Raw genomic sequence first — 13,956 nt, forward strand, 5'->3', positions numbered from 1 at the left:
ATCAGTGTATGTGCCAGTTTCCTGTCCCCTGCTGGTTCCAGATTTCCATTAGTCCTTTTTTTTAAAGGGAAGGAATTAATGTGATAGGCATCAGTGTTCTCTCACGGCAAGATTCTTTTTTGATGATCCTGTTGGCTACCAGACTACAAATGAGTATATTTCTAAAAAGACAAAATAGTGCTAGAATAACAAAAAAACATCAGTTTTGTTTTTTTATTCTTTTTTTGCCCCTTCCTCCCTTCCTAAATAGGATGTGTAATTAGAGAAGAACTGCAGAGCATAAAGCTTTCATCCAGACATAATGCTATTCTCTGTGCACTTAGATGAAAGTTTCCTATACAGTACAGCAGAGGTGGCTTGGGAGAACTAAGTTAGCTTTCCATCTATGCAGCATAGCATGCACTAGAACCTGTTTTACTGTACCGATTATCTGCTAGCACTGTAAAACGTTTCAGCATTTGGACAGCAGTTGTAATCACAGCATGACACATTCAATTAACACAAATCAGATTGGAGAGTGTAAAACATTTGCTATACTTACATTTACTCCCTGCCAATGCTGTGATCTTGTTATGAAGCAAGGACAAAATTAGCAGCTTGAGAAAGACTGGTGCTGGGACAAAATCCATGCTTATATCCACAAGAGCACAGAAAAAGTATTAGATTCTTCCCCTGTAGCTGCTCAGCACTTGTATTTCAGCACTTGCCCTTTGCTTCTTGTCTAGCTGTGATTTCAAACCGACAGACAACTCAGAGAAACAGCATAGCCTTGTATCTTCTGACACCCCCAGAGCTTGTGGATGATGTGGATGCTGCTTCTCAATACAGCAGCTGCATCACTAGCAACAGCAGCAGCAGCTTCTTGTGGCAGCAAGGATCTCTCCCATTTCACACCATCACTTGAAGGCTAAACTGTCAGCCCCCACCCAGATCAGCTTGTGGTTACTGAAGCTTCACATTCACAATGTGTCCTGCATACCCCTTGTGGTGACAGGTGGGAAATGTGACTGCCATGAAGTGCAGACAATACAAAAAGAAAGCAGCTTTGCACATGTGCCTTCTGCAGATGTCTTTCCTGCTCTGACCCTGTCCTGATCACTGAATGGCTTGGCACACTTTATAGCCATGTATGAAAGACAAGTGAAAATTGAGAGGGAAGAGAGGGGTTACCAAAAGCAGAGAACAGTCAGATCATGATTTCTGCACCATATGCTTGCTATCTACAGCAATTAAGCTGTCAAAAGGGTTTACTATTTAAAAATCTCATGCATGACATATTTACAAACATCATACATGTTTTGTCAGTCTTCAGCATAGACAACTTCAAAGCAGTAATAGAATGCTTTGTACAGTAATTTGTGCTGGCTTAATGCAAATTTCAGCCATAGTTGAAGTATTTGTTTAGTTCTGCTGTGTGCTGTAATATAGGAATGGTAGTGCTAGTCATGCTATGTTGCCCAAGGGGTTACACTAAAAATATGACAGAGGTTTTTGTTCTCGTCTCTGTTATTTTTATACTAATTTATTTGTGCAAAATATGGACATGGAACGTTTAGCACTAAACACCAAATAAAATTGCATAATCATCTCCCTGAAAAATTTAAACCCTTAATGCTTAGCCTGACACCTAAATATAACCCGCCTTTACTCTTAAATATGCCTTAACATTTAACCTGTTTTTTTATTTAACATTTAAGCAACATTAACCCCCCATTGTATGCATCCCCCCACGCACTCCAATATATGCAGGGTAAAATACTAATTTAGCCATTCTATGCAAATTAGGTCTGTATATGGAAGACTAAGTATAGCATTAGATCATCAGCATGTTTTAAAATTTTATCCTACATGGGTGGGGGTGCATACAAATGACTGTTTTCCAAAACTGAGTTTTCATTTACCTTCTCAAGTTACACTAAAATTCAACCCCCAAGATAACTTTATTCCTACAATTAAGCCAAATCATTTATACCTATTCTCTAAAAAATAAATGTAACCCTAAATCCATTTAAATAAACCCAGAATATGTAAGCTCTTCTGTTAAAGGGAATTTGATCCTAGAGAGATATTGAGCCTGCCATTGTTGAGCACCACCTTGAAAAAATGGGTGTTTGGCTATGCCTGAAGTCTGAATTTTGTACAGCACTGACCTGGAACAAGCATGCTACAAGAAAACTCTGAACTCCTGATCTGTAAAGTGTTTCTAGGCAAGTTACACTGAACATACCAAAACCAGTAAACTAGAATTTGTAAAAGTTAGTGGTCAGCAATAGTAACCTCTAAACTTCTATCCCCAAAGTTTCATGGTAACTCTTTATCTTAGCCTTATACCAACCCCATGACAGATACCGTAAAACAATAACCCTTAAACTAACACTCCTCTATTTTTATATACATATACATCTACCCTGCCCATCCACTTACCAAACCTACATTTATCCCTTAATCTTTTACTCTGTGCCAACATGTAACATAACATTTTGCCACCCATACACTGAAGTATTACCTAATTTTCTGGCTTGGATCTTACCATTGGAACTCAGTAATAGTTTTATTTAAAGGTGCAGACTTGCAGCTGCAGTTAAATCCAGTATCTAAACTCGAATACATTTCAATGCTTCCTATGTCAGAGACCAACAAGAAGTGATAGAAATATTGCCACAGAATTGAAATCCTAACTACTGCATCTTAAATGAAAAAAAATGTTTTGACTGCAGTTACACCTAAGTTTCATCCTTTAGAATGGCTATATTTCATAGTGTTAGACATATTACTCATGCCCACTGATATTTACTAAATGATACCATTTTCTACATGCTGCTAAAATTCTGAGATGCATTGTCAAAATATCAGCTGACTCACAAATTAAACTACAAATAACACCGAAAATTACCAGGTATGGAATTATGTAAAATTTTTTTTGCAGTTTTTTATCAGTTGCAGTCTTGAAACCATTTTACGTAACAAAAAACAATTTGTGTTGTGTCGTAATATGTATTTTAAACAATTGTTACAATTGCTCAGAGCATTACATTCAGGATGATCTTATCTTTCCTATACATTCTTTGATTCATATTTACAGTAAATAGGTGGGGTCATTCTAATTGATTCTCCTAACAGCAAGGTTCATATTGCTGCTTGAAAAATATTTGCACTTTCAGATTGCCATCTTGTGGCATAAAAGAATAACACCTGCAAAATTTCACCCAAGTTTAAATGATTTACATATTTATTTAATATGGTGGACCTAAGATACACAAATAAGTTTAATTATCATGTCAGTGTGCAAAACAAGGGTGTCTGTAGATAATATTTGACTAATGACAGATTTGTCAAGGATGAATGCTGCTGCTTGCAGCTGTACTTTTTGTGTGACAATTTAGCACATTAACTAATCTCATATATAAGTATGATGTGTGTGTAAAACATGGAGTTGATCAATACATGAATAAACAAATATATGCATGGTTGCTCAGATGTACCGTCTTGCCTTTGCAGTGCTAGGTCCTAGGTTCCAATCTCTTCCAGGACACTATCTGCATGGAGTTTGAAGGTTCTCCCAATGTCTGTGTGGATTTCCTCTGTGTACTCAGGTTTACTCTCACATCCCAAAAATATAGTAAGGCTAATTGGCTTCCCCTCAAAATTTGACCTTAGACTACATTAAAGACATATAAATATTATAGCAACATTAGATTGTGAGCTCGTTTGAGGGACAGTTAGTGACATGACTATTGACTTTGTACAGTGCTGTGTAATATGATGGTGCCATATAAATACTGTGTAATAATAATGTATGCATCTGTACTGTAAGGGGCTCATGTTTATTGGCAGCAGTAAACCCTGCACGAGGCAAGAATAGTCCATGCAGTTGTGCCCTGCACTGATATTCATGGAAGCAGTGATGAACACGGTTTCAATGCAGGAGGGCTTTAAACAGCAACCCCATAACATATATGTGCTTGTTTGAATCACTAACCAAACTAATGTCAATTTCTGACTAACAAGGTGCCCTCCTAATGGGTTCACCTAAACAAATAGCTTGTAAGAGCCAGCAAGGGACCTAAACATTATGCAGTTCACATATAAAAAGAAGGGCTGAGGCTCTTCAAAGCCAATTCTATAACTGTAAATACCACAGTCATTTGCTCCACTCCACAGACATGCTGTCTTGGTGTCACCTCTGACTCTGAACTTTCCTTCATTCCCACATTCAGAACATCTCCAGGTTCGCTCACGTCCATATGTGCAACATATCCAAGATACAATCTTTTCATCCAACATCAAACCATTGTCTCACACCCTGACTACTGAAGCAACATTTCTGGTATTCCAGTAACCGGACTCTCTCCTCTACAATCTTTCATACAAATTGCAGCCAGACTTAGCTGTCCTCCCCATTACTCCTCTTTTGATGCTTCTTTCTGCAGATCTCTCCATTGGGTTCCATTTACACTTAGATCAAATTCAAGCTACTTTGATTTGCCAATAAATAATTCAATTGCTCCCAACCCACATTATTTATGAATTGACATTTAAATTTACCAGCTAACCAGTCTTTCTGTTTTATAAGTCACATATTAAAGACTTCTGTCATAAACTCTGCCCACATATGTCTGAGCAAGGTTCTTTTCTCGTCCTGTGTCATTATTTGTACATCTAAAGTTTGAAGGTTTTCCAACTGCAGCCCTATTTATCATAAACTTCTGCATAATATACATTTTATAAATACAAATATTAGTAATAATCATAATGTGTATGTTTTCTAAAAACAAAAGCAGGACAAACCTGCATATATTGCTCTTGGGTGTATATACCATTTATGCCATTTTATTAGGTACAACTTGCTAGTACCGGGTTGGATCCCTTTTGCCTTCAGAACTTTTTTAATTCTTTATGACATAAGGGGTTCATGATTTTGGATCGTGTTGACATGATATCATCATGCAGTTGCTGCAGATTTGTCAGCTACACATCTGTGATGAGAATTTAGTTTGAGAAAACTTGAGCTTTTTGACATGCCCAGTTATTATGCTGAAAATAGCTATCAGAAATTCGGTACAATGTGGTCATAAAGTGATGGACACAGAGGTGGTCAACAACTTATTAAGGTGGGCTCAGCTGGTACTTAGGGGCCCAAAGTGTGCCAAGAATATATCCCCCACACCAATACACCACCACCAGCCTGAACTATTGATACAAGGTAGGATGGATTGATGTGTATCTGTTGTTTACAACAAATTCTGACCCTACCATGCAAATATCAAACAGAAATTGAAACTCATCAAACAAGGCAACATTTTCCAATCTATTCTTGTCAAATTTAGGTAAGCCAATGTAATTAGTAGTGTGGCTGGGTCCTTCTGCTGTAGCCCATCTGTTTCAAGGCTCGATATGTTCATTGTTCAGAGATGCTCTTCTGCATACCAGGGTCATAATGAATGATTATCTGAGTCACTTATACCTGTGTGTTAGGACAAACAAGTACCTCTAACTAGGTATTTTCCCTTTTTCACACTATACACTAGAGATGGGTGTGTGTGAAAATCCCAGCAGATCAGCCATTTCTAAAATATATTAGAATATTTATTTTGAAACAATATGTAATAACTAGATGAATACAATTCAGGTATTACTACTTAAATGTGACTTAGGATGACATCTCGCCAACAGGAACAAATAAATTGGGTCAAATATAAATCCAAATGCTGGTGAGCTTTGGACCTGTACTGTTTCTTCCATTTTGCTCATCCTTGTATCCTTTCTGCCTTTTAAGTGTGAACCGTACTTTTGGGGTTGATTAAATTAGAGCAGTAGTTAATTGTGATGGAAGAAAACCTTTCTGTATTCAACTCTTGTGTAAAGAAACCCCACCAACAATATGAATAGTAGTTAAAAAAAGGATATAGCCTCTTTAGGCAATTGTACTTGGAGAATATACTTCAATGAAAGGATGCATGGCACGTGGGGGGTTGGCTCAAATGGCAACTGCTGAATAAGAAAACAAGAAAGAAAGGTACATTTTAAATTCAAAACTGATTAGAACTTAGATTTAATGTTTAAGTAATTACCAAAACAACATATGTAAATATAGTGGTGAGAATAATGTGTAAGGGCCATTTCAGATCTGTAGTGAGTCACAGTGTTTCAGAAGGTTTTCAGCTGCTCTTATTCAAGTGAATGGAAGCAAACATGGACCATTTTTGGCATGTGACTGCAGCAGACCGAGATACAGTTTCCGAAAAGGCCATAAGACACTATTGGCTGTTAAAAGTTTCTGTGCCTCTCCTAGCCACATACAACAACTTTATGCACAGTTTTATTTTGTGGGTCTGGAAAGACCCTAAGAGGATCATGAAACTGATGCACAATCGCCTAGGGAAGGCAGCATAAGAGACTGGGAGGCAAACCAAAAATATTTTGTTTCCCGTGAGGAATAGGAAAAAAGGTTGTAGCTGTATTTTGGACACAGAGATTGGCATATGTGTCTTAGTTATGTTTGTTCAAATCCACCACAGAGTTCAAAGCTGGAAAGTTTTCCAGTACACTCTATTAAAATCTATTGATTTTTACTAAACTCTGGACATTTGTAGGGTTAATGAATAAATTACTGTCAAACAAAAGGCATGGGACCCCAGAAATAGCCAGGGACCAGTACCAATGCTGACCAGGGGCAAATATTCTATGGTTTGCAAATGGGTTGTTCCTTATTTCTGGAGGTGAACCTGTAAAGTTCTTAAATGGTAGTTTGCAATTTAAAGTCTCTCAGGATTTAAAACAAACTCATTGTTGCAGTGCACCCCAACTTCCTCTTTATTTGGCCTGTTATCTGCTTGTTTAACATTTACAAGTCTTTTCTCGGTCTCTCATCAGTAAGATACTAAAATGCAAACTTTGGAATCATGGGGCAATGTTAGCACATCTGCTATTGACATCAGCCTAATAACCCACAATACCACGGCCTCCATGCTCCAGCCCTATAACTGTAAATATCACTCAGAAATACCCGGTCATTTAAAGAATCTTCTGACTTCATACCTACCACAGGATTTTATTTTGAATGTTGAATGTTTTAGATATAATAAATAAACTTGGATATGTTTATACAAATACGGATTTTGGCATTGGTATGCCAAAATTATTATACTCCTCTGTGTTTTATATTTGTGTGGAACTACATGTATGCTTTGGACAACGGACCCTAATAGGCCTAGAAAGTAAAATCTGAAGGAAATCGGGTACAGGATTAACCTGTGTTTTGTAAGCATAAAGGTGCAAGTCAGAAAAACTCTTGGGGCTCTATATAAAAAACAAGGAATCTGACATTGCCTCAAACATTACCAGGTGGGAATCAATTACTGCAATTTAAACACATATACCAGGAATATTCACACAAGGGAATGTTTGAAGGAATGTCTGAAACATTGGTAGAGAATGGTCTTTCTAGATTAAGAATGAGAGCTAGAGTTGTTGACTTCTGATTGCTAACTACTAACTACATAAAAGTAATTACCAAGTATGCCTGACATTCGCCTACTGCAGTCACCTTTCCATGTTCTAGGGCCTGTAAATAGAGTGTGAATGCAAATTTTTAGGTTTCCTTTAATTCAGAATTACAAAGAATAAATAGACACATACATGAGAAGTATTTTACACATACAGTATATCTAGCTAATGGATACCATAATTTACAAAATAGCACTAGTAATTCAGAAAAATAATCCTTTGTCTCATTAGCTGTATTTGATAAAAACTTCCAATTTAAAGCATAGGCTGATGTTTCAGTAGGCTTATGCCATTTTTAAATTGCAGACAGCAAGTTTGATATTTTTGCTTTAAATCAAAAGCACATTATTCTTTTAAGTTTGCTTTTATTGCTTCAATTTTTACACAGCTCAACAAAATCAAGAACAGCATAGATGTCTTTCAAGCAGCCATGGGTATGACATTTACAACAATTGGTACAGATTTAAATGTATTATATTATACTGAGCTGTCACCAGTTACTCTTGCATGTAAAGGGCACTTAATATTAGCAAGCAGTCTTAAAAGTCTAAGATATTTTATCAATTTAATTTTAGCATTTCTGGCTTTGTACAGTATTTTAAACTTTTTACTGAGTGAATCAAACTTGGAATAAAACCACAGATTTATTGGCTTATTTTTCGTTATATTAAATGTGTCTATAAAAAAATGGTCAAGAAATAAATGCGTAATATTGCTGTGGTAATACTATTTTGACAATATCTCAGCTAGGAATGTACAAACAATTTTGGAAATGTTGTTTTTGCCTCGAAAATCCTATTTTCACAAGTGGAGGGATGTTTACCAAAATTAGACTAATTTTCATAAACTGACATTGCTGACTTTTTCTTTAAAGCAGGTAGTACTTGTTTAAATCTAAAGTATAGCCATGAAAGGATTTTTGACAACACCTGTCATCTTTTCAAGTTATTTGCAAAGCTCAATGAGAATAGTACTGTCGTCAAAGTTTGTAGACGGGTTTAATGGGTGTGTACTGTAACCAGTGACATGATAGTTATTCCCTAGATAAGGTTGCATACAAAGTCATAGTGAGTACACATTTTTCCTGGTTGCTCTGCACTATTTTCAGCAACACTGTGTTGCCCATCATACATCATAGTAGCACACCACCTTGACTGGGCTTGCCCTCTGTCCCCCTACTAGCCAGACACTAATTTAAAGCCTTTCCTATACAAGACTAGCTCACCTATGACAGCATTATTTTCCAAATGCATATGCACGTACTAGTATAATTCTTCATTGCAAACCTTGACTAACCTCTTCTTGTTTTCTGTCCGGACTAAACCTTTGTCTGACCATTGACCCTAAACTCTTTCTGCAGTTGATATCTAACTTCTTTAACCTTCTCTTACTTTGCATTCTAGTTTGATATTTCAGCTACTCCTGGCCCTGTCCTGGCCTGTGAGCCTGTAGTCAACTTTCCCTGCATAACCATGTCCTGGGAGTGCTGGGATTTTGCACCCTGTCTCTAGTGGCTGAGCAGGGGTCTGCCCATGGTGAATAGTACAATGCTAGATTTGAGGATTGACAAGATGGGGAGACTTTGATACAGCCACATGGATGAAAGTTTTGCAGGTTTGTATGCATGCATGCACAAGAATTTTATTATAGATATAGCAAAGTTGATAATTATACTGCAAAATCAATTTTGGTAAAATCATGGACTTATTGCTAATGGCCACACCACTAATAGCATACACAACCCTTCAGCAATCAGAGTACGCTACAGTTTAGTAGTCTGGTAGTGATCTGCTTGTTAAAGAGAAATCAAACCTCTCGTAGTTGTATGATATTTTATATGTGTCTTATGTAAATTTCAGATGCTTTTAATATAACAGAGTACTAAAGGCTGTCATTTTTATGTGACTGTACATAGAATGTGCATATTGGAGTGTTTGTGAATTATACCTTTTGTTTTAATTATGTTCAGGGATGAGCAGTGATTTCCAATCTCACTTAAGCGCAAGTGGCTAGGACAGAAGGGTTAACGTAGCAGCACCAAGTCACAAAAAATTGTAATAATGTTATTCTTTTATTGTTTCCCTATTCTGGCAACTTACTGGCATCTGTTCAAATATTTTAAGGGAACTTTAATGGAAGGGCTGTATAGGTTGTTAAGAATAGTCTGAATATTCTTTGATAGCATATGGATCAGGGTAAGAAACCCTAATAGTGCATTACAACAGTATTTTGTAATGAAATAACAATAACGACATAAATTATTAAGCTAAATCAAGTCAACATTCAGTAGTGCCTAGGAGAGTATAATGATTTACTACAGCTTCGACTAAAGCTAATGCTTTTTTGTGTATACATTAACATATATGTGCTGTTAAGTCATATGCTAATAAAATTGTGAAGAATTTCAAAGTGCTGGAATAACACATTAATTCCAAAGCAAACGTTTATGTTTTATTTCATTGAGCCGTTGTGATTATTGCTGGTGACTGGTTTGTCTGCAGCACTTGTCAATATCCAAAAGATGTTGTTGCAGCTTTTCTAAACACCTCTGAAAGTCTTTCAAATCAGTGCCTCACAGTTCAGCAGCCACACAGCTGGATTACAGTAATTGCTCAATAAGAGAATCTCTCATGAGGAAGACTAGGTAAACCATAATGCTTAAAAAGATTGAGCTGCTCAATTTATAAGGGCTGGTGGCAGCCAGTAATAGCACTAGAAATTGGGACTTACCTAAAATTTATAGGCTGTATGCAGGATTTTTGAGAGCTGCTTTATTTTATCTGAACGAGAAAAGTTATATTCCATGTCAGAGAATGCAAAAGAGTGATAAGGATAGTCTTTGGACATGCTTTTACACATGCAGAGTCAATTCATCCATGGCATTGCTGAAATGTAGTGCAGTGATATATGACAAATTGAATCATTTTCATATGAGAAAAGAAAATGTGTGGCAGTTATCGACCCAAGTAATTTGTCCAGCTTCTGGTATGTTTGTACAAGGTACACAGCCAAACGCTGTTGCAGCCAGTAACTAGTATAGCCTGCCTTAAATCTATTCCCTGACACTAACCTTACAATAGTTGATTTCAGTAGTGAGATCCTGAGAATGGTCTTTGGAAAAAAAGGCAGCATTCGGGACTTTCCACCTGGCGTCATCTGCCGGTTTGCCAGCCGGCATCGCAGCTGCAGGATTCTACTCATAGACACTTCACCCATCATCCATACGTATTTTCCTTATCATTCTTTCTACCCCACCAAACTTTACACTTTTACCCGAGTAATAAACTTTTTATTACTTACCTACTTTAGGTACCTCATATACAGGGTATCCTGTGCAATATTGCTCCTGATTGGAGGTGCCTATCTCTTCCATCTGCCTGGGCTATGGCCTTTCTACATTGATAGCACACTCTGTACCCTCTGCATGGACAATGTTAGGTTTTTTCATTTCAATACTTCCCATCCATACCTCTCCATTTAAACTATTATAATGCATTATCACTACAAATAATTATTGCTATTTATCGCTATATTAATAACTTACCTAATAAGACATTATCTATTATTGCTAGTGCATATTATTAGTGCATAAGATCATATAAGGTTGTTAAATTTTTTTAATATAGTGATTTTTTATATATTTTGTGTTTTCACGGTGATATATAACATTTTTTTTTTTTTTGCGTTTCATGCATTTACCGCAAACCCAGGTACTGACAGTTATTCACTCAATGATTCGGTAAATGTACCGCCACCCCTAAGGAAGCCTAAAACGGGAGAAATGCATCGGGTATAAGGCTCATACCTAAGCGACAAGTATTTATACCATTCTACTTTTGTTTGCTAGATGACAATTGTCTAATGCCCTTTTGGCCTCATCACTCATATGGATTGTGATTATTGTTACTACGACTGTAACCCAGTCTGTATTCACTGATAATGTATTATGAAGAACTAAGAATAATACGCTAACTGATACTTTGATAAAGAAGATTCTGAGTGCAGAAACTGATTACATTTACGTAAGAAAGAGCTAGTGTTAAGGGGACCCTGCCACTGACCATTCATTTCAACAAAAATCCTAACCTAAGATTATATGTGTGTATAATGTATTTCTTGTGTTAGATTTACCTGTAAAAGCCACCCTTGTGTAGACATGCAAAAGACCTGAGACTGCTGATGGGCTCTTCTATATTGGATGAGACGTCTGAAATCATAGAGGAGTCAACACACACAATTTAATCTGGGTATGAGGTATATGGGTATATAAGTTGCATATGTTAGTATAAACAATTTACAGTAAAATTTTCCCAATACTTATCTGAATTGAGAAAGATACTCTGATGAGTGGTCAAATAATTTAGAGTTGATAATCTAGTACAATTGGTACAGTAGCAACTACTGGTTATTAGAGTAAAGCTACGTAAACACTTTCAATAAATATTGTTACAAAATGAACGATTACCACCCATCAATGATTATGCACGATTATGCTTGAACAATCGTATTGTGCACAATTCTGTATATGCTTTAACGATACGATCGTTCAAATATAAACCACCAATAGTGTACACACGCTAGATACAATCGTTTGAACGATGCAGGGAGTGACATGTAAAAGAGAAAGTGTATTGCAGAAACATACACAAACACTGAACGACTGTACACATGATAGATAGTGAACGATCGTTGGCCAATCAGATCCGCCGTGCCAGTCGTTCATTTCCAACGACAATCCTCGTTCGTCAGCGTGGTTGGTCACTTTTTTTAAGAATGATTTTTGGCCATTCGGTGTGTACGCAGCTTGAGGCTCGGTGTGAGGGTTTGTGGTATAAGGTGAGAGGGCCTTAGAAAAGAGCATTCATCTAAAAACTGAAAACTGCCATTGCTGAATTCTGGTTTAACTTTAAATATAAACCCTTAACGGTTCTCTCTCCTTCCTTAAACATCTTTACCTGTTAATACTAACCCTAACACTTAATCGGACCTACAAAATGATCACTATACATTTAACTCCACGCAACACTAACCTCTATAAGCCTAACTCTAACTTACTTTTAAAATATATATTCCAGTATAAATTGAGAATAGAAAAATAATCTCAGATTATACTCGAGTCATGCTGTGTCCTCTTGTAAAGTGTATACTATTGCCACTAGAAACATGACTTTGTTACACACTTTACACAAGGACAACACCATGTTACCAGTGATGGCCACATTTTTTGCCCTTGGTTTATTTTTGAGTCAAAGTATTTTAATGTAATTTAAGGTGAACAAAAGTACCTTCATTTATAATAATATCAGTTTATATTTGACTATACGTAACACTTATTCTGATTGCTGATCTCATCTTCCAAAAGCTCTAAAACTATTATTTTCCTCACTACCACTATACAAATAGCAGAATACATTGATTCATTATCTATATTATATAGCTTCACATAGCAGGAATAACTAGTTTACTGTGCATCAGTCAATTATTCAACAAGGGAACATTAAAATTTGTGGCACACATTTTTCTACCTCATATAATGTTTTTTGTTTTCTATTGGCAGCTGAGGTGTCATTGGTTGTTTGGGTGATCAAAAGAAAGGAGAGGCCTACACAGGGTATAACCATGTTCAGAAGATGCCAGGGTAATCAAACTGGGGTTTAGACACAAATATGTTGTTATAATTTTTGTGGAGCACTGCTTCAGTAATTTACATGACAGGTTGATTTAAGGAGTGTTGAATTATATTACACATGCTGGCTGTTAGATCTGTTTTTTTACAAAATAATTAATTTTTTTTTACAAAATATTATTATTATTTTTACTTCAGATGTACCTCCTACCTGTCATTAAAATTTTTTATATCTGTTCACTTTTGCATGTATATACCAAATAATACAATTCCAAGCTAGGTTTTGTTGGGATCCAGGTGGTAGCTTTCCTGCTGGTCTTTGTTTCTTGGAAAGTCTTTTTATATACTTTGTGTCATCAGGATATAGAATAGTTAATTGTGACAAAGTTCTAGTGTTTTTATATTTTTTATACTTTACAGTATTTTCCAGCTACTGTGTTTACTGATTTCCTATGTTGGTAAATCTTACTGATTCTAAAGATAATATTCTTTACAAACATTGTTGGTCTTGCAACCTGCTGTGACAGCTGTGCATAATCATAGCCAAGTTTTGTGTCTGTATGATCTGACAGCATGAAAACATATAGGAAAGCTGGCATCATATGTCTGGAATTACTCAAGTGCCTTCTTCCAGTGCATAAATCCAGTAGTTATGCAGGTTTGCTGACAAAGGCCAGCATCTGCCAAATGTTTCTGATCACACTCAGTAGCACAAATTTGGCAAAGCTTATCTGGATTTTCTGCCTTCATTAGAAAAACAAATGAGTATTTGGTATGCCTTTTGCTTTTATTATTCTGGACACATTTGATAGAATACTTGATTA

The 13,956-nt window shown here is 36.3% G+C and overlaps 1 protein-coding gene across 1 annotated transcript in view; it reads right to left on the bottom strand.

Moving 5' to 3' along the window:
* Window positions 1–973, bottom strand: part of CNTNAP4 (contactin associated protein family member 4) — a 223,077-nt gene extending 222,104 nt beyond the window's left edge. Inside the window, exon 1 of the mRNA XM_072415021.1 lies at window positions 542–973. Coding sequence (XP_072271122.1) covers window positions 542–629 — 88 coding nt within the window. The 5' untranslated portion in view covers window positions 630–973. The remainder of the gene's footprint in view (window positions 1–541) is intronic.
* Between the last annotated feature and the right edge of the window lie 12,983 nt (window positions 974–13,956).

Source organism: Pyxicephalus adspersus, chromosome 6, assembly GCF_032062135.1.
Source record: "Pyxicephalus adspersus chromosome 6, UCB_Pads_2.0, whole genome shotgun sequence".
NCBI classification, from domain to species: Eukaryota; Metazoa; Chordata; class Amphibia; order Anura; family Pyxicephalidae; genus Pyxicephalus; species Pyxicephalus adspersus.